Source organism: Myotis yumanensis, unplaced genomic scaffold, assembly GCF_028538775.1.
Source record: "Myotis yumanensis isolate MYYU_CA2020_CCGP unplaced genomic scaffold, mMyoYum1.0.hap1 SCAF_7, whole genome shotgun sequence".
NCBI classification, from domain to species: domain Eukaryota; kingdom Metazoa; phylum Chordata; class Mammalia; order Chiroptera; family Vespertilionidae; genus Myotis; species Myotis yumanensis.
Genome location: NW_027223758.1, coordinates 61,682,081 through 61,704,002, shown reverse-complemented (window position 1 = coordinate 61,704,002; position 21,922 = coordinate 61,682,081). Strand labels below are relative to the sequence as shown.

Sequence of the window (21,922 nt, the reverse complement as noted above, 5' to 3'; positions counted from 1 at the left end):
ATGAAAATCAAGGCTATCATTTTAATGCTGTAAACGTTCTTACTCTCACACCTAACTAGGTGCAGTTCTGCACATGTGGCAAGCTCCCTTCTTCATGCTATTCCTAATCTGACATTTCCTTTGTCTCCTTTTCCATGTACTCATTCTACTTATCCTCTGCAATTCATTCTAAGCAGGACTTCCCTAAATCCTTAAGCTGAGGTGTGTGCCCTGCACACCCCCACTTCAGACAGCACTGTGTACAGGCCTAGTGGGGCACTTCTCTGGGTCTCCCAATGCATTGTGAACCCAGTCAAGAAATATCTTATTTGTTGCTGGAACCTTGGCATTTAGAATAAAGTCTGACTTAGGAGTCAATGGAAGGAATCACAGATTTGGGAACTGATACAACATGGCCTTCATTGAGGAAAAAATACTTAAGTTTTGGTAGATTTCACCCATTTTTGCTTTTAAGTAGAAGAGGGTAACCATAGGACTGTTACAAATGAACCAGCATCCACCCACATTCATTGCTTCCTGGGCTGCAAATGTTTAAAAAACATCTTAAACGATTTGGGCAGACGGTGAATCTTGCCTATTACCACCTGCTTTTTAGGTTTGAAGTCCTAGCATTATTTCACTGTGTTTAATGACTCTCCCTGAGGCTTTATTTGTGGCACACACGTGGGTGTATACAAGGTTTCTCTAAAACAAAGATGAAATGTTTTGAAACTGGTTCGCATCAAAGATTATGCCTCCTTTCGTCAGCTACACTCAATGTCTTAGAAAATATTTAGGTTTTTTTCTCCTATAAACATGTTTTTAAGTAGCTTAAAGGCAGCTCATCAAAAAGTGTTTTCACTCATTCCTCCTCTGCTGCTGACTGTTCAGGCTGTGTCCTAACATAAACAGAGCATCTAGTAAGAGTCTGCTACCAGGCAGTGGGCAGGATTAGTAACTGGGTCAGTGGCTCCGTCATCTGACAGGCCTGGCCTGGCACTTTGATTTTCCTGTGCTTTGCAGCTTCCTCTGCAGAAAACTTTATATCTCTGCGTTTCCCAGGGAGCCTGACACCGCTGCTCCCCTGTGCCAGGCAATGCAGGTGAACTGTGGGTACCAAAGGAGCTGTTTCCTTTTTTTAAAAAAATATGTTTATATTGATTTTCTTGGAGAGAGAGGAAGGAAGAGGGAGGATATATATATATATATATATATATATATATATATATATATATATATAAACAAACATCAATGTGAGAGAGAAACATGGATTGGCTACCTCCTTCCAGCCCTCCGGCCAGGGGTCAAACCCACAACCTGCGTATGTGCCCCAACTGGAAATCGAACCAGTGACCTTTCGGTGCGTGAGATGACACTCAACCAACCGAGCCACACCAGGAAGGGCGAGAGCTGTTTTCTTTTGACATGATAGGTCCTGTCATATTTTATTAAGGCCATTTGGAATATATCTCCTTTCTGGGCTTGTGTGTGTGTGTGTGTGCAATTCATATGAATTTTTTTAAAATATATATTTTATTGATTTTCTACAGAGAGGAAGGGAGAGAGATAGATAGTTAGAAACATCAATGGGAGAGAAACATTGATCAGCTGCCTCCTGCACATCTCCCACTGGGGATGTGCCTGCAACCCAAGTACATGCCCTTGACTGGAATCTAACCTGGGACCCTTCAGTCCGCAGGCCGGTGCTCTATCCACTGAGCCAAACCGGTTTCGGCAATTCATATGAATTTTAATTATTTTATGGTTTGCCTCAAAATAAGGACTAGAAAATAGATTATCAAAGATGCACAGACCTTTCCCCCTCATCATGATCAAAGGGCTGCAGGGAGTGGCTGTGCTTTTAGGAACTCCAGGGAGAAAATGTTTCTGAAAATGTAGAAAAGAATGTTTCTGGCTAAGTCTGATGTTAATAACCCTGCCACGCCTAAACCCTCCCAGAAGGCTCTGCTCTGTGGGAAGGGTGGATGCAGGAGCCCACTCTCCTCTCCACGTGAGCATGAAAGGCTCTGTGATCCGAGACCAGCCACTGTACTGGGTCCCCATGTCCTCTGGTGTAAATCAGGCCACCAAACTGATTAGACTCACTTCTAGGGCATGAAGTGCAAGGTCTACAGCTCTTTCTAGTATTTGGAGAAATCTAAAGGAAAGCACGTGTTTACCTTTTTCAGAGGAACTGAACTATGTCTGCTTTTCCTGAGCTCCTGTCTGAATCATGTCAGCGCGTTCTGAGCACCACCTGATGCTGGCGGGCCTCTGATGGGGCTAAACACAACCTTGCCCAGTGTGGAGTGAGAAAGTAAACGCTGCTTTGGAAATGCCGACCGTGATTCATACGTGGGAGAGGGGATATGGGGGAAAGAAGATGCTTGGGATGGTGGGGAACTTTAGGGAGAGACAGCAGGTGGCTGCCCCTGGTCTCCTCACAGCCCTCTTGCTCAGACGAGGGTCACTATGGTCACCGGTGCCTCCTCCCCACCTGTCCTGGGGGAGACGGGGGCAGGTACCTGCTCCAGGCGGCACTTGAGCATGGCCCACTCCACGTCCCAGGCCGCCTTGTCGCTGGCGTACTGCTGCTGCAGCCGCAGCCGGGCACACTCGTCCTCCCGCAGCTCGGAGCGCAGGTCCTCCAGCAAGGCCTTCAGCGCGCTGAACAGCTGCTGGTTCTCCACCGCCTGTGGGGACACGGGAGTGGGCTGTCACCTCAGGGAAAGGTGTTCTTCAGGTCAGAAGAGGAGAGAAGCCTGGGGATCAGGGTGGTGCTTGGCTGTTTCCAAGGTGCCGCTGGAAAAGGGTGCAGAGCCAGGGGGTCCCCATGCTGGCCACCGGGCCCCTGGGCTGAGACTGCTAAGGGCTTGTTGGAATAGGAGGGAGGGCGGACCTCAGGCTGGTGCTGGGAACCTGAAGCAGAAGAGAGGAAGGCGCGGGAGGCCACAGGGGGCCCTGGAGGCCGGGCTGCCAAGACGCTCTGTGTGACTTCAGACGTCCAAAGCTCTGGCTGGATGCAGATATAACGAAATACAAACACTCACCTATGTGTGCGGCCATTTTAACACCAGCTGTTGCAACAGAAGGGAATGAATAAAGGCCGTGTGTTTCCTATAAACACAGGGTGGTCACCCTTGACTTGCAGTTCCTCGAAGGTCACAGACATGACAAACATGGCCATGGGAAGGGGGGCACTTTTAAGTCTGAGCCTGACCCACTCCAACATTTCCAGTGTCGTGCACGATGCTTGTCATGTGAAGTGTGCAAACAGGTCTGATAAATGAAAATGGGTTTTTATTACTCACCTGCTTACACCTGCCTTAAAAGATTTTATATTTTCTAAAACATGTCCCGCCCTTTGAGGGCACATTTCACCACTATGACTGCTCTCTTAGTACATTTCAGCATGGGCATTTTATCAGAACGGTTTGGCCAAGTGAATTAATTCTGTACCTGGGGAACGATAGCCAAATGAGCCCATCTCTCCAAGCCAGACAGAAAGCACAAAACATGCATCGTGCGGTCCCAGGGCAATCTTGTTGGCTGCATTTATGAGACTGGAGGAATAAAAGCTGAGTCCGGCTGGAGGCAGAATGTCTCTATTATAGAAAGGAGAGCCCCTTCCTCTCAGGTGGACCCCCCTACTTGGTAAACCAAGGTGAGTGCCCCTCAGCTCCCTAGCGTGGGATCTACACACACCGTCTCCCCTCCATCACGGGGAGAGTCAGCTGTGCTTCTAAAACCATCTAGTTAATGCACTAAGCACACACATGTACATACACAAAGGTGGTCAACCACATAGGGGAAAAATTTAAGATACTTTGGATATGTTTGGATTTAAATAAAGTTGAACTAGTAAAGAGAAATTCTTTAACAGGAACCGATTTGTTACTGAAAGCTCCATAGTTGCTCCCGTAATTTATAGGAAGAGTTATAATAGTAGATACAGTAGACTTCTGATCTAGTGGAAAGGCCTATTTGTTAAACATTTTATTTATTGCTCTTTGATTTTTCTCTGCTTGAACACCAATTTTTACTTTAATAACTCTGAGGTGAAAGGCTTATTAAGAGTACAATCCAGTTAACATTTGAAAAGCCCAGCAAATAGAGAACCTTCTTAAAATCCTACAGTCTTTCCAACCTCCTGAAGCTAAATAAAGACCCTGAATAGCCTCAGCAATCTTGAGAAAGACCAAATTTGGAGGTATCACAACTATACTACAAAGTCATAGTTATCAAAACAGCCTGGTACTGGCATAAGAACAGGTATATAGGTCAATGGAACAGCACAGAAAGCCCAGAAGTAAAGTCACACCATCAATAAATCAACAAACAAGTGCTGGTAAGGATGCGGACAAATTAGAATCCCAGTGAACTGCTGGTGGGAATGCAGACTGGTATAGCCACTGTGGAAAACAGTATGGAGTTTCCTCAAAAGATAAAAAATGGAACTGCCGTTTGACCCAGTGATCCCACTTCTTTGAATATATTCTAAGAATCCCAAAACACCAACTTGAAAGAATACATGTACCCCTATGTTCATAGCAGCATTATTTACAATAGCCAAGATCTGGGAACAGCCCTAGTGCCCATTAGATGAGTGGATAAAAACTTGGTGGTACATTTGCACCATGGAATACTATGCAGTTGTAAGAAAAGAAGGCTCTCTTAACCTTTAATCAGCATGGATGGACTTGGAGATTATTATGCTAAGTGAAATAAGCCGGTTAGTGGAAGACAAATACCATATGATCTAACTTATATATGGAATCTAATGAACAAAATAGCCTGAGGAACAAAATAGAAATAGAGGCATGGATACATGGAACAGACTGACAGCTGTCAGAGGGGAGACGAGAAGGGAGGCAGGATGAAAGAAGGTGAAGGGATTAGCCAAAGAACATACATGCATAACCCATAGATACAAACAACAGTGTGGTGATGGCCAGAGAGAAGGGGGGAAGTGGGCAAAGAGGGGGATGGGAATGTCTGTATAAACAAGTATAAACAATAAAAATAAAGTAAACAAATTAGCTCTATATTCAAAGAGATGCTTTTGAAATGGGTGAAATTGTAACAAGTGCCGAAGTTTCTTTAAACTCTATACCAAAAGTATTTAAAAATTATACAAGTGTAGGTGAGTGGGAAAAGGTGTTACAACAATCTTTTCAGAAATATACATCAGTCTAAGTACAGAATTTGCTGAGAAATTATCTATACATTATGGTAGATTTATTTGGTATTTTCATCTTTGGATTTTAAAGTTTACATATATCACTACTTTTTAAGTCAAAGTAATTTGAGCATAAAATAATAGTAATTTTGATACAGCCTTTGGAGTAGTCATTTAATTTTCACTGAAGAAAAGCAGAAAACTACACGATAAATTCTTCTATGTAATCCATTGCTCCCTATAATCCACAGGTCACATCAGGGGTCAGCCTGTAGGGTGCTTAACCTACACCAATCAGCTTGCACAGCACTAGGGCCAGCCCTTTGTGCTTCTCGCAAGCAAATCAAGCCTCATGTTTTCATGTACATTTGAGTCAGAGGAATCAACATAACCTCCTATTTTATTAGTATAAATTTATAAATTTAATCATAACGACATGAGCGCAAAATTGCTTTGGGGTGAAGGTGGCCAAGACAGCAAGAGAGTTCAGAGAATCATGCTCTCGGTACTTGTCACTACAATCACCCGGAGCAGCGTGTGGCATGGCAAGAAACCACACTAGCTCTCTGCCTTGGGGCACAACAGCAAAAACTGAGGTCCAAGTAAGAATTTCTGAAGACCCTGGATGAGCCATTGATGGGCATGATCCTTCTAATTTAGTTTTTCACTTACAATAACTAATATTGTTTCCAATGGGCGGGGGGCGGGGGGGGGGGGGTGGTATGCTAAATCATTCATCCTCATGACCTTGCACACTGCACATCAATCCTGGATATGTTCACCAAGTTACAATCACCATGTGCAGAGATTGCCAAGGTCTCACTGTTAGGAAGTGCAGGGCCCGAACTGCAATCAGGTCTGTCCCCTCCAAGGCTGAACAATCCAAGCAGGATATTTGAATTCTGACATCACACCCTGCCTAGGCTTTCATTATTAGTATTTCTAACTTGGCCGTAGAGAAGCCATCTAATCTCTGTGAAATGAATTCTATCCCCATATCAAGGGAAATAATAATAGCAAGCCACCGTGAAAAAGTACCTCAAAGTTACTTCTCTCACTTTTCCTCTGGTGGTGGCCCTTACTGGGCTATGTTTGGGGGAAAGCAATTACCCAAATCATGTCAAGAATGGAACCAAGATGTTCTGAGAGTATTCCTGATACAGAGCTTCTGAACCTTCTGTGCCAGGGGCCTAGCTATGCAGCCTTTCAGCTGTGTGTCTGTTAGATATAAGCCAATGAAAAAGACCAACTTTTCGATCTCTTTAAGATCAGCAGGTTGGTTTTCTCACAAAGAAGGATAAAATGGCTCTATTATTTCCTCTCCCCAGGCTAAGGGCATTTCAGCCCTTCGGAGTTCGTCTCTCTTGGGTGAAGCTTAAATTAATCCCAAAACTGGCACTGGGAGCTTGACTGTGCTATAAAGTGTTAAACTTTCTAACAGGTTCAAGGTTAGGCGTCAGCTAACAGGACTGCTATCCAGTATACAATAAATATTAATAGAAAGTGAGAAGGAAGTTTATGGAAAAGGTAACATACCAAGCTATTAGTGATGCAATGCCAGCAATTTTATGAAATCATTCTTGCCTAAGATTTCTAAAACCTGTGTATTACAATTCTGTGAAAGGGCTAAATTATTATCAACTACTTTGCTTGCCTCAGAGCCATTTACTTTGGAAATGGCTTTAATAAAAAGTTGGAACAGATATATTGACCTGCTGCTATAGGTTAATCCACAAAAGCCAGTCACGAAATAGAGGTGATGGCCTCTACTTCCTATTCATCTAGGCCAGTGGTTCTCAACCTTCCTAATGCTGCGACCCTTTAATACAGTTCCTCATGTTGTGGTGACCCCCAACCATAAAATTATTTTCATTGCTACTTCATAACTGTAATTTTGCTACTGTTATGAATCGTAATGTAAATATCTGATATGCAGGATGTATTTTCATTGTTACAAATTGAACATAATTAAAGCATAGTGATTAATCATAAAAACAATATGTAATTATATATGTGTTTTCTGATGGTCTTAGGCGACCCCTGTGGAAGGGTCGTTTGACCCCCAAAGGGGTTGCGACCCACAGGTTGAGAACCACTGATCTAGGCTATTAGACACAGGCTGGGAGTTCTGGGGTGCTCTGGTAGCTGCTCAAACCCCCCACGCACTGCACAGTTCCTATTGATACATATAAAGAGAGGGGACCTTTGCAGCAGGAGTCCCAAGACAAGTCCTTTTCTGTGAGATTGCCCAGAAAGGATACATTTGCACATCCAGCAACATCTATATATATAAAATCCTAAACAACCGCTATGACCCAAAAACCGGCCGGTAGCTATGACACACACTGACCACCAGGGGGCAGACATTCAACGCAGGAGTTGCCCTCTGGTGGTCCGTGTGCTCCCACAGCCAACATCCCATGGCCGGGAAACCTCCCGAAGTCCCTCCCCCAAAGCCGGCTGGCCTCAATCTGCCCTGATTGCCTGCCAGGCCGAGGGACCCCACCCATGCACGAATTCGTGCACTGGGCCTCTTGTTGTAATATGTAAGCCAGTTATTATTCTTACCTTCATTGTTACATTCGGGTTAATTTTAAGATTCTTTTCTAAAACCATTATCCCCCCACAGATAAAAGACAATTGAGTCACTGAAGACTGGCATGAAAATATGATCTCTGATGGAGGTTTATAGAGATGACAGACTCATTTATGTAAAGAAATCATTTTTCCTCTGGCTGAGAATATACCAGTTGATACGGGCCGTGAGGGCTCTGTGCCTGCAGGCCAAAATTTACACTGAGAGCTTCCCAAGAGTAAATGAGGGTATGAAAGAACTAATGGACGTATATTTAATACATTATAAACCTAGATATATCAGTCAAAGGTTTCAAAGAAACCAGGGCAGGTCTAATGCAAATCAAAATATGTTGTTCACTGCACACCCGGGTTAACCCAGGGAGGTGGGACTGGGGCAGAGAGAGTCCTTCCTCAAATCCCCGTTAGTCCTTGTGACTTTTCACCTTCAGCAGTAACTGAAGCAAACAAACAAAAGCAAACAGCAAAAATAAAGTGATTCATAATCATAAGCTCTGGTCTGGCTCCTTTTATATAAAGTTGCATGACTCCTAGGTGAGGATATGAGGTTGCAGAGTCTGAAGAATGAACCATGGCATAACATACAAAATCAAAATGTAAAAGCTATTGAGGCTCAAGAAGAGAGTTTTCTTACTACAAAAAAAGAAAGAAAAGAAAGAAAGCCAGGGCATGTCACAGTTCTGACACGCAGGCCTCGTCTGGAAGAGGTGTTCTTTCTGGAAGTGTCTGCATTTGGAGCAAAGCAGAAAGAGGGGCCACCAGGAAGTGGGTAGCTGGGCAACCGGTGAGTCGAAGTCTGAGAGGTTCAGGGAGCCACAGGCGCTCTGGCTACAGGAGAAGGGCTGAGTTTTACTTTTAGGGTAGCCCCTGAAGCCCCTGAGCTTCACATGAGTCCTGGATCAGTGACAAAGGCCCAGGGAGCAGGATCCACTCGGAGCCTGAGTGAGGCTCTTCAGCGACCAGCCCCCACTGAAGACTGGAAGACTAATATGAAACAATACTGCATCAGATCCTGCTCTAATTTTAGATTAGATTCCTTATGTTTATACTTAGATGCTTTAATAAAGAATAGTATGTCACATCCCTGAATGAAAAAGTAACTTCTCTTTTTAAAAAATTAATCCGAATCTTGGAAGACTGGCTGCTGGAAACATGGGGTCATAATTCTGGCACTATTAGTCACCTTGTTTAAAAACAAACCTTGATTTCAGGAATTACTAATGATTATTAAATGCACACATCCTTAGCGGTGCTAGTCTCGAGAGCTTAACACAGCAGCAAGTGGCAAGCATCCTGGAGCTCAATGAGAACTATCTAACATGCCCTTGCCTACTCCCAGCCTCTGCTCTGCCACAAGGCAAGCTTACTGTTCGCAAGGACAATCAGGTCACTGCTGCAGATGGCACAGCCAAAGACCAGTCAACAGGGAGCATTCGCACAGCCAACCACTTTCCAATCTGATGCTTTTCATGATCTATTTCCAAGGTTGACTCAATACATGTAATTTTTCTTTTTTACCTCATTGTATGTGATCAATGTTGCCATTTACTGTGTTCAACTTGGAGAATGTTCAATATGATACAAGTTAAAGATCAAGGCCCGGGAAATTTTGTTACTTGTGAGTTTATCCTTGGGAAAGAAGTTCAGCGTCGTTGCTCATTCTGCTTATCACCTTGGGGGGCAGGGAGGGGGGTTTCTCAGAGTTTCTGAAAGGCTGTGGCTCTGTTCGGCAGCCCTGTAAGACACCCAGGCTGCCCAGCTAATACCCAGGCCGCTAAAGAGCCAGCTACCCTTCTAAGGGAAGTCTCAGGGAGCCAGCTGTCGCTTACAGCGGAGCTCACTCATCTTCTGTCCTTGGGCGGATGGCAGTGTGCACTTAATGACTATGGAGAGATGGGTCCATTAAAGGCAGAGCTGATTCCCACGATCTGGGCACTACCTTGGGAGCCCATCCACGTGTCTCTGCTGCACAAAGTGAAAACCCATGGGTCCCTCACCACTTGAAGGGGAAGATCTAAAAAATAAGCGTTGGAAGAGGAGGAAAGGAGAGATGATATTAAAATACACTGAATGCGAGGTTCCAGCTGAGTGACTTTACATCAGCTTTCACCCCAGGGGTAAATTTTCCATGACTCTGGTTTAGAAAAACAGATGTTACATTGTTTTCTTCTTCTCCAAAGCATTTGGACGCGCATGTGAGAAACACCCAACACATGATCTTAGTGCAGCAGGTTTTCAACTAAATGGAAATCAAGAAATACTATTTGAGTTCATCACAGATACTTTATAGTATTGATGGCCAATATCTTTTTTTAAACAATAAAACTGGTCCAGCAACAGTGCTGTGCTGTAGGGAAGAGAGACGGATTTGTAAACCCTAGGGCGAGGTTCACTCTACCCTAGGCCACTGCTGTGCGGAGGAGACCCCCGTGAAGCCACCATCCCCATGTCCGTCCAGCAGGCAAAACCTTCACAAGGACATGGGGGTAAGAAGGAAGGAGAATACATTAAACTCAGTCTTTGGACAGGACAGCCGTGAGATTCACTTCAACGTAAAAATGACGACACATCTCAAGGCATTGAAAGATTCATATTGTCGAAGACTGGGAGTCCAATGCCTTCACTTGGGTTTCTCTGGGGAGGTCAGAGGATTGCTGATAATCACACTCCAGGAGAACTGGGAATGGAGGAAGAAGATGTGACTGAAGTTTATCAGGAACACACAGGGGGTCATTCAACGGTTTAGATATTCTTTCTATTTTTTTCCTCTCAAACCTTTTTTATTTTTAAAAACAGTTCTTTTGTAAAGTAGTGTTCAAAATGGGTTGAAAACTGGCACCCGGTTTCTTTTAAACAGCTGGCAGTGGGAATTCCGGTGCCCGTTATTCATTATTGTTGTTTTCATTGGGCTTATTTTGGGTGATGAAGCCTCAGCCTCCTCCGCATTGCCCTGTCCTTTTGAAATGCTACCTGTGTGAGCAGGGAGGCACCTTTTCCAGGACCGTGCACTTCAGGCTTGTGATCAATAAGGTCGGCCAATGCAGGTGCTCATAACGACTGCCACCCGGCCCCGAGGTTCTAGCATGTGTTAGCCGCACTCCGGGACTATGACTTTCAGGGGGAGATGGAAAATGACCTTTCCTTGACTGGAAGCTACTTTTAAAATCTGAGGGTCTGGACCCAAAGACGAGGAATGTGTGGGTGGAGTCAAGACGACAGATACGGTGAGAATGAAGACTAAAGAGAAAGCATTTAAGAGCAGAGAAAAATCTTGTCAGAAGATCCCAGGAAGTTCTAATTTTCATTAGCAGTTAATAAAGTTATTTGAGTAGAAGTGGGTACAAAGGAACACTGCTCTTTTTTAGTTTATTTGTACTTTTTGGCCTGGGATATGGGTTTTAAGTGGACATTTTCTGTACCAGCTTCATTAAAATAAATAACATTTGTTAAAAAAAAACAACTGGCAGATTTTAAAGGATTATTTTGCAAAGTAGCATTTTATTTTCTAAGTCATTGTTGTAAAATTCATCCCATGAGCTAAATTCTCCCCATGGACTCTGGCATTATGACGAACTTCCTAATAACTGTAATTAAAAGTGCCTTTGAAAATTCCTCTTTCTTGAGTCACATTAGTGGGGGAAATGGAAGGGTGGGTGGGGGTGCATAGAAAACAGCTCTTCAGTGTGACCACTGAGAGCTGCTTGTTCGCCTGGAAGGCATCTCCATTCTTCTCCTGGTAAAAACAAATACGCACTTGACGCAGTAGCACACTGGTTCTGAACTGTGAAAACTGTTTGCTATTTAGTAAACTAGCAAATGATGCAATATTTTGTTTTTCATGTACTTGGCAATATAAGTAAAATTAAATCTGTCCCTTTTTTCCCTTTGAATGAGATCTTCCATGAGAAAGTCTTACACTACAGCATATATTTTGGGGACACAGATACTAATAGTTTCCATTTTGGGGGCTTAAGGATTTTTCTTTTTCCTGTTTAAAACACTTTTATACTTTTTAATGTATAGTACTTGAAATTCTTACCCCTTCCAAATGTGTGTGTGTGTGTATGTGTGTGTGTGTGTGTGTGTGTATGTGTGTGTGTATATATATATATATATATATATATTAGAAATCCAGGATATTGTCCTGCCACTCATGAAAAATGCTTGCCACCAAAAGTAACGGCCAATGTTCAGGGTAATAGAAAATTAGAGCAAAGTCTTTCAGCCTCTGTCTTTGCTCACCAGGAACAAATCATTAAAACACCACACAGAGGAGTCTGTGTAGTGACTGTTCACCTGCAGTCCCGTGGAATTTTAACATACTGTCCCCTGTCCAGTGAACCAGAGTAAAAACAGTTGTCTACCATTACTGTTATTTGTTGATTTTTTAATGATAATAGTCTATCCTTATGACATTTCTGCAACCAAATTGGCTTTCCATCTCTGCTTTAGTAGATATAGAGGACAATGATTATCATCTCTACTGCTGTCATGTGTTAGGTATTTTATGCTAGTAGAATCTAGTTTAATTGTTACAGGTGAAAAGTATTCTTTCAGTTTCCATTTTTAAACGAGAGAGAGAGAGAGAGAGAGAGAGAGAGAGAGAGAGAAGCAGGCAGTTGTGAAAATCTTATTTGTATATGGAGAGAAAGCAGTAAGGGGGAAAGGACACATTTCCCCAGGCCTGTGCTCACACATCACCACTTTCTGTCACTTGGATCTGAGGCCAAGTGCTGACACAGCCTCTCCCGCTTGACCCTCTGAGGCTCAGGGCTGAGGGAGGGGCTGCAGCTGTGGCGTCCCTGCAGAGGGAGTGCCCAAATATGCTTGTGGTTGAGCGGCTGCAGCTGCACCCGCCCTCCCAGAGTGACTCCGGCCCTGCCCCGCACCCCAGAGTCAGGGTCCAGGGCTGGGGCCTCAGGCTCTGCCCTATGGAACTCTCAGAGAAGCAACATAGGGTCCAAAAAGACTCAGAAGAGGAAGTCTGGGAGTGAGGAAGTTTTAACGACTGGTGCCTCGCAAGATCTCAACACTCCAAGCCCACCAAGGCTGCTGTTTCGTATAAAACTGCAAAAAATTTGGATGGTAGCAATAGTATCTTGGGTTACTAAGCAAGGTCTATCTGTTTAATAATTAATAAATGTGGCCTCTAGGAACACTAATAATTACTTAATATTTACACTGAAATCCCACCTCTTTAATTTTTTTAAGTGTCATCAAATATTTTTATATTTCAGGTGGCCCCAAAAGAACCTGAAACACTTTACATGTTTGGGGATATTTTTTAAAAAGTACTTGTTCCAGCCCTGGCCAGTTTAGCTCGGTGGACAGAGCGTGGGCCTGTGGACTGAAGGGTCCCAGGTTTGATTCCAGTCAAGGGCACGTATCTCAATTGCAGACTTGATCCCCGGCCCTGGTTGGGGCATGTACGGGAGGCAGCCAATCAATGTTTCTCTCTCCCTGTCTCTCCCCATCTCTCCCACTCTCTCTAAAAATCAATGGAAAAAAATATCCTCAGGTGAGGATTAACAACAACAATAAAAAAGTACTTGTCCCTTCCTCCTTACCCATTATATTACCAAATTAGTGCCATTTTCAAGTGTCCATTCAGCTGAACATCCACACAGAAGCCCTGGACTTCCTTTTTCCTTCCACGTTGGACACGTGGCACTCGGTATTCGTTCCTTGGAAGAACGGTCAGCTTTTATATGGCCTCAGACCACTCTACAGAATACTCTCTCTTTCTCTGTCTGCGGCACATTTGCTGGCCTTCAGGGGTCACAGCTAATCTGCTCTCCTGTGTCCTTATTTATACGTGTAAGCCAAATGAACTAACAGGCTGACATCAGCATAAAAGCCTTCATGATGTGACTTCTAGCAAAATTACAGCAACAGGCAGCCACAGACGGCCAGAGACGTTTGCTGCTCCCCAGAACACCGGCCCATGATGGAAAATGATACAGACACAGATTGGAGTCTTCTCTCCCAGGTGTGGGTAGCACGGGGGGCTGGGACTCGGCACCCACCTGCCCGTGGAGCTGCCCTCCATCTGCAGGCTGGAGCCGTGATCCGTGGTCACCGATCTGCACGGGGGAGTGCGGAGAATGCTCCCCCACCGAAGAGCCGCAGCCTGGACCATCGTCATCTCGGTCTGGGCTGGCCCCGTTTGGGTTCCCCTGGACTCCAAGCTCCCCAGGCCTGGGGTAGAGCTCTGGGTGCTCACTCTGAAAACAGCAAGAGAAGAGGTTCACAGCTTTACCCAAATCCTTCTGCTGAGCAGTCTGATTTTTATGGTTGGAGGATAATTACCCATTTTATGGGCTTTATCAACTCTTCACTTCTCAGTCCTTCCCCCTAATATGCTCATGATGGTCCTTTCACTCACTGGTCACGTTCTCCATTTAAATAGCATGCAGTTTAGTAAGTACAGTTTACAAGAAAAGATTAGACATTTTACTATTTATAAACTACAGAGGCCCGGTGCATGAAATTCATGCACTCTGTGTGTGTGTGTGTTGGGGGGGTGGGGGGTCCCGTAGCCCAGCCTGCACCCTCTCACAGTCCAGGAGCCCTTGGGGGATGTCTGACTGATGCGGAGGTGTGAGAGGCTCCCACCACTGCTGCTATGCTCGCCAGCCGTGAGCCTGGCTTCTGGCTGAGCGGCGCTCCCCCTGTGGGAGTGCACTGACCACCAGGGGGAAGCTCCTGCATTGAGCATCTGCCCCCTGGTGGTCAGTGTGCGTCATAGTGACCGGTTGTTCCACCATTTGGTCAATTTGCCTATTAGCCTTTTATTATATAGGATTATTGCTTACAGTTATGGTTTTAAATTAGAGGAAAAAGTCCAAAGTATTGATGAAACTTTACAACCACTTCTAGATTTTGCTTAGTGATGGTTTTCTGTCATGGATATTTGGAAGCAGGTTGAATTAATTTTTGAAGACTTTCTTCACCCTGAGGAAAGAGGATCACCGTATCTTCCCAATCATAGGATGACTTAAAATTACTTACCCTGCTCACTAGAGTGAAAAGCAGCTGCAAGGTCTTTGGGGACTAAAAGGAAACCAGCATGCTCAGTGTCTGAAGCAGCTGACAGAGTGGCGAGCAGTGTGGATACCAGCCTGCGCTCACAGAGAGCTCACGGCCACTCTGCTTAATCAATACAGAGCCATCTGAAAACAAACAACTGTTCTGGTTCTGTTATGAACCTTGGAATGGAGGCCTGTTCCCTTTCTTAGGAGAACACACACAAATTTCAGAGGCAGCAAGGAAGTGACCCACCCGGAGCTTCGAAGAAACCCTTATAAAACTGCACTGGCAGATGGGCTCTGACATTTAGGAATAAAAATTTAAACTTAGAACTAGGTTTTACAAACTAGCAAGGTAGAGGGAGACAGTCAGGGATGGCAGGGTGATCATTTTAATAAATTTATAAATCAGCAACGAAAGAGATGGCAGCAAAACACTGTTGCAGAAAGGAGTTACTGACCCATATTCTCTTGCAACGAGGTCAAAGGACAGACCAGAACCCTCGGGCTGGTATATAACTGGACAACCCATTGCATTTCCATCGCCTGGGGCAGACTTGACAAAACAATCTGAACTAACAGGACATGACTGTGTGCAGTGGGGAGGGGCACAGCAGTGCCTGGGGGTCAAGAACAAAACCGATGCAAATAACAGTGACCTCCCCGTGAATCCGGGTGGAGGTACCTCAGTGAAGTCCTCTCCTTCCTCCTCCATCTGTTTCCCTTGTCGCCAGTGCTTCAGCAGCCACCTGAGTTTGACGTAGAAAAGGAAAATGTTCTGCTTCAAGGACCGGAGCTCCTGCTGCACGAGATTCCTCTCATCGCTCCAGGTCCGCTCCGGGAGGGCGCCCTGCAGAGCCAGGCTGTGCATCTCCAGTTCCTTCCACCTCAGGGCGTAGAGGTGATCCTCCTCCATCTGGAACCGAAGAAAAGGGAGTGTGATGAGCAGCGATCCCCATGTGCCACCCAAACCAAACTAAGGGTCTTTTCAAACTGCCATTTAATCCATACCAATTTGCATATGGTGCCTGAAACAGAAACCAACAGGAGTTTGGTGAACTCCTTGAGTCGTTCACTATTTATAAAACATTCCAAGTTTTCTGATTTAGAAGAAAGTGCTATTTCAAGGTAAGGTATTATAATTCCTCATGGTCAAGTCTCCCCTGGTGTTTTTAGATGCTTCGGGATGCCTTCAGGAAAATTATTTCTTGGATGCATGGCTATAGCTCACTTAAATGCAGATTCCACCTGCCTCTGAACCTGGGCTTGCACACAAAGGCACACTGCAACTGTGAAGGGGGAAGAAGTAGGAATCCTTCCCCTTGAATTCCTGGGCCCTCTGACCCTTCCCAACCCCCAGCCCCTGACAGAGAACAGCAAGCTGAGAAGAGGCCCACAGAGAGCCTGCGAAGGAGAGCTGGGGCCTCCAGACGCTCTTTCCAAACATGAAGTACTCCACTCATGGTGGTGAGCAAACAGGGAAGCATGTCCATAACCTACATCCACTTTCAAGCTTAAGATTTCACATTCCTATTACATGTGGGTAAGTCTTAAGGAAATAAAAGTTCTGCTAAAAAGAAATGTTTTCCATCTCTCCATCAAGTTCCTGCTTTTACAGCACAGGTCTTGGCACTCTTCCAAGCAATAAGCAATTATTATATGTCAATAATGACTAAGCAAAAGGGCATGAATAAAATCTTAATCTTACAGACAAGGGCACAAGAATACCTACAGTCTGCCCTAGCCAGTTTGGCTCAGTGTATAGAGCATCAGCCTGTAGACTGAAGGGTTTCAGGTTCTATTCCGGACAAGGGCACATGCCCAGGTGTGGGCTCGATCCCAAGTGGGGGGCGTGCAGGAGGCAGCTGACCCATGATTCTCTGTCATCATTGATGTTTCTATCTCTCTCTCCCTCTCTCTTCCTCTCTGAGATGAATAAAGGAATATATTTTTTTAAAAAAGGATACCTACAGTAGCTGAAGTGGGGTGAAAAAAGTGTTAGGATCATTATCAGCTGTCCTCTCCTAATTTAACATTCCCTCCTGCGCCAAAAACCAAGGCAGTGGGTTTTGTTTTGTTTTCCTAAAGTACTAGGTTAGCGTGTGGAAACCATGGGAATATGACTACCACTGCCTGGGTCGATGAATGTGGCTGTGCTGAAGGCCAGTGAAGAGCAGAGGCAGCTCTAGGGAGGTCCCTGTTCTGGGCAATGACTGCATGGCTACTGTCCTAGCACCAGATTTGTTTGCACTTCTAGTGGATTCAATTCAGCAGCTCAGCTGCCCTGAGTCCCACCCTTGTTCTCTCCCCTGTCCGGACACAAGGACGGCACAGTAGGTAAGGGGCAGCCTACTGTACTAGAAATCCAGCTCTCAACTTACGTTAGGCCATTAACTGCCTCTGGTAGTTTCTATGTCCTCAGTTACAAAACGGTTAAGTTAACAGGAAATGCTATGCAGAGCGCCTAGCTCTTGGCAGGTACTCACTCCAGAGGCGACAGGGTGTTAGGAAGAGGAGATGCAGCACTGGGGGGTGTTCTCTTAGTCCAGTGGTTCTCAACCTTCTGGCCCTTTAGATACAGTTCCTCATGTTGGACCCAACCATAAAATTATTGTCGTTGCTACTTCATAACTGTAATGTTGCTATTGTTATGAATCGTAAATATCTGATATGCAGGATGGTCTTAGGTGACCCCTGTGAAAGGGTCGTTCGACCACCAAAGGGGTCGCGACCCACAGGTTGAGAACCGCTGTCTTAGTCTCTCCTGGAAATGCCCCTTCCTGGCTCACTCTGACCTCTCCTCCCCTGCCCTGTGGCCTCCGCTGTTCCAGACTCCACGCATTTCCCCAGATGGAGAGTGGCTGCTCTGCCCTGGGGTGTTTTAGGGGACCCCTTCCTTTCCCTTCTCTTCCCCTCAGAACAAGCCTGAATGACACCACACCACCTGGGGCCAAGGTCTGAGAGCCTCTTCCACACACTCCTTCACCCTGAATACAAGCACTAGAAGCACCTGGGACCCTGCCACTTGGCTATCAGCATCTCCAGGAATAAACTCATTTTCAAACAGGATTTTTGATGGAATGCAAAAAAAAAAAAAAAAAAAAAAAAAAGGTTAATTATTTAGGAATTTACCTTTTGGGTAATATGAAACTATTTTCCTTTTGTAATAATATAGGACAGTGGACCTATCAGTGAAACGTTTAAAAGGGCTGTGCGTCTGCTGCTGGAGGTTGGCAGAGCACTTAGATCTCAGCACTCAGCTTTGCTCTCCCCAAGCCGAGAGGTGCAGAAGGCGCTCCCTTAATCAGCTTTGACCGACTTAGATGAGCAGGACCATGGACAACGTGGGGGCCCATGAGTTAAATTCTTGGATACCTTAGACATGCATTTTACAACATCGCGGTGCCCTGGTCAAGACCAACTGGTTTTTGTTTTTAAAAGTACAAGTATCTTTCCCAATAAAAAATAAAAATAAAAATATAAGTATATTTTGAGAATACAACGGGGGAAAGGCAGCAAGGGCGATTCTGAGCCCGCATATCTGTTTACAGATTTGAGGTGGCAGCAGGGACTGGGCAGTCCTCAGGGAGGCCCCTGGCAGAGTGCCTGTGTCTGCGAATCCTTCCTACTGGGCGCCCTGGGAGAGGATCTAATGGATAAAGGATAATTAGCCAGTAACAATTTATTCTAAAATAGCTAGAAGAGCTAATGAAGCCACAGCTCAATTAATGAACGTTTTCTGAAGACAACGATTTAGGGTGAGTTGTCCTTTCATCTGCAGCCTCCTGGGAATGCCCCTTCCTGGTTTGCCCTCTGACCTCTCCTCCACTGCCCAAGGCCTCCAGGCCTCCAGGCCTCCAGGCCTCCGCTGTCCCACGACTTCCCGCACTTCCTGAGGCGCGGAGGCTCCTCTGCCCTGGGTGTGTTGGGGGACACCTCACCAAAGTTGTTGGACACACATTCATGTCCAGTTGCATTATGGCCCTTATTTTACTTTACTTTGCTAGTTCTGGATGCGGGGAAATTTAGATTAGATATTAAGAACTCCCTGAGACCACACTGTAAATATTGAAAAGCATATTTTAGAACAGAAATGAAGACAGTTATCTTTATGTGTCTGAGCGGGGTGCGGGACTGGATGACCTTTCAATATGACCTCCAGCCCATGAGGTCAGTCAGCGTTCTTTTAAAACATATCTTGTCATCTCTCTGGAGGGGCTCTGTGGTCTGAGACATGGTTGTGCTGAAATCCACGTGACATATTTACCTTTCGGATCTTGTGTGTAAATTTCTCTGTCTCCTCTTGATGCAGCCAGGTCGCCTGTGCAAGCTGACCCTGTAGCTCCTCTGTTCAGGTAAAAGGGGGGAACCCTGAGCTGATCAGTGGGATAAAGGAAGGGGTTTAGTGGACGGGAGAACTCTCTTGGCGTGAAGATGCAGGACAGACCAGGGACATGCATGGAGCAACGCAGCATGTGTGCTGCAGCAGTGGAGTGACTTGGTGGCAAGTTCCCTGGGATTCTGCCCTGGGCGCTTATGTTATCTGGGGAGGACAACTCCACCTGCCCTGCACCTCTCACCTAGGAGACCAGGTGAGTCAGTAAGTGGTGCCTATCTCCTAAACTTCAAACACCGCAGTAACCAGACTGAGCAGGGAGCCTGGCTACACCAGAGGTATCTCTGCTACCACAGCAGCTTCTAGAAAGTTTTATGAAATGCTGGGGGCGATCAGAGCTGGCGATTGTGGCAGCCAAGCATGACCCCTCATGCACAGTCGGCCTCTTAGATTCCCTGCCCAAGTTCAGACATGTCTAAGTTGCATAATTAATTTGTTCGCGTGCTTGTTTATCAGAGTCTGTCCTGCCTTCCTTTTTTCCCAGCAGTCCTGTCCTGGATGCTCACAGTCATTGGGGTGGGGGCTCCTCCAGTTAACAGACACATGGTTTCCGGTCTCTCCACTGCACACAGTCTGTGCCTAAGGGGAATTGCACAAAAATCTGCTTGTTACATTTCGAGTTAAAAATAGTTAAAGGAATCTCTTAAAACTCTTTTTATTGGTAAAGTCTATCTTTCATGCCTTTTATGTCCAAACGGCAAGGATAGAGGAGTCACTCTCTACTCCCTACTACTTTTGAAACGTGTTTTTTAGAGATGGAAACACTGTCATATTAAAAACCTTAGGCATCATTAAAATGGAAACATGAGATTTACCCACTGGTTTATGCTACCTGAGGACAGATGATTTATAAAGCTAGGAATGAGAGTGGATTGTTACAATAAAAACCAGGATCATTTCACTAGTTCATTCTGATTACCTTTAACTAATCTGTTATTTTTCATTTGCTCTTCCTAATCTGATGTTACCTGAGTTGTCGTGATTGAAAACCACACCCCCCAAAACAGGAGATACAGAAAATAAAAGGGTAGATCACTTCCCTTAGCATATGGGAAGACCAAGAGAGAGTTTACAGAAAGAAGGATTTAGACCAGCGGTTCTCTACCTGTGGGTCGAGACCCCTTTGGGGGTCAAACGACCCTTTCACAGGGGTCGCCTAAGACCATAGGAAAGCACATATATAATTACATATTGTTTTTGTGATTAATCACTATGCTTTAATTATGTTCAATTTGTAACAATGAAATTGGGGGTCACCACAACATGAGGAACTGTATGAAAGGGTCGCGGCATTAGGAAGGTTGAGAACCACTGGTTTAGACAGAGAAAATCAGACACATTGGGGAGTCACCAACTTTGGGATAACATTTTTGAAAGACGTAGGCTCATCCTACTTTCAAGAACTCCTGAGAACATTAATGCTTCTTTGATTTGTTAGTTATTAAAGATTACTAGTGTAGTCTTTTATATTTGCTAAGCAAGGTTTCGGGTTCTCTTTGAAGAGAGGCACTTCTCTACACATTGAATTTGCTCCAATGGCTAACTTCTCATTTCTTTCTTACGGTTTTTTAATGTGTGGAGCCCTTTACAATAATGAGTCTTTTTTTTTTTTTTTTCCTGTTTGCTTATCTTTCGTAGTTTTAAACATATTTATTTTATAGTTTCTTTCTGATCATTCTAGAGTCTGAAGGTCTTAGCGTTGGATCCTGCCGTTGGACACTGGCTGACTCCTGCGCCAGGTGCGCGTTTTTGGCTTGGGTGTTTGCAATTTTGCATTGTGAGGTCATCTTCAATGGTGAGTTAGCTATGATCTCATATGTGACATGGGCCGACAATGTGCCTCCAGAGGGGCTTCGTGTTTGCAAAAGACAGCAACAGAACATAAACCTTCTTTTCCTTAGGGATTCCTGGACCTCTGGGTGACATCAGTTCCAAGCCTGGTCCTGGTGAGGCTGGCTGTCCTTACAGTTACGGGGGGAGGGGGGACTCCACGCGGGTGGACAAGATCCCTGTTGCCTTCCTCTCCCATAGGCAGATATTTTTCCAGTTTTGGGCTTTCACAACGTGCAGCCCTTTGAAGGTCCTGGTTAATTTCTTTCTCTGCCTGTATTGGGCCCAAGGCCCTGTCTCCTGTCCCCTTGGAGCTATTAAAAGCCAAGGCTCTGGGTGTGAATTCTGGCAACTTTCCACCCACTTCACGCAAAGGCCACTGACACTGCTCTGGTTTTCAATTCTGAAATCAATTCCAACTCTTGAAGTTTTTTTTAACTTTCTTAGGAATTCAGCTATATATTTAAAGGACAATTTATATTGTATGCAGTGTTTTCTTCAACAAATCTTTATTAAGCACCTATCGTACTAGGCACTAGGGGTATAGCAGGAAGTAAAGCTGCCCCAGATCCCTGCCCTCCTGGGGCTTCCCATCTGGCTCTTTAGGAGTTTTGCCCAGTTGGGTTCTCAGGTTACCCCCGCTGCTCCGTGACATATATCACTATACATTTAAACTGTAAAAATCCTCCATGCTCTAACACAGTCGGTATTAGCCCAAAGCTCCATATTAGATGTTAAAATGGGCACCCTAATTAAATTTATCTTTTAAGAAAATATATATATGTATTAATTTAATTTCTATTTATTACACTAATCTATTTAGTTCAGCTTTAATCTTAATACATAATTATATAAACCATTTTCAGTTTAAACAAACACGAGTCTCATACTCCAGGCATATTGTTCGACGAACGG

General features: G+C 44.8%; 1 protein-coding gene and 1 pseudogene across 7 annotated transcripts in view; one reads left to right on the top strand and one right to left on the bottom strand.

The window, feature by feature from the left end:
• MTCL1 (microtubule crosslinking factor 1) overlaps positions 1–21,922 on the bottom strand; it is a 124,544-nt gene that overhangs the window by 22,745 nt on the left and 79,877 nt on the right. For all 7 annotated transcript variants that reach the window (XR_011472181.1, XR_011472182.1, XM_070420647.1 and 4 more), the window contains 3 exons: positions 15,467–15,697; positions 13,780–13,977; positions 2,505–2,672 (listed from right to left, as the gene is read on the bottom strand). Coding sequence is in view for 5 of the 7 variants with exons in the window: in XM_070420647.1 (XP_070276748.1) it covers positions 2,505–2,672; positions 13,780–13,977; positions 15,467–15,697 (597 nt within the window). In the remaining 2 variants the exon portion in view is untranslated. The remainder of the gene's footprint in view (positions 1–2,504; positions 2,673–13,779; positions 13,978–15,466; positions 15,698–21,922) is intronic.
• Positions 10,200–10,499, top strand: LOC139014013 (small ubiquitin-related modifier 1-like; annotated as a pseudogene).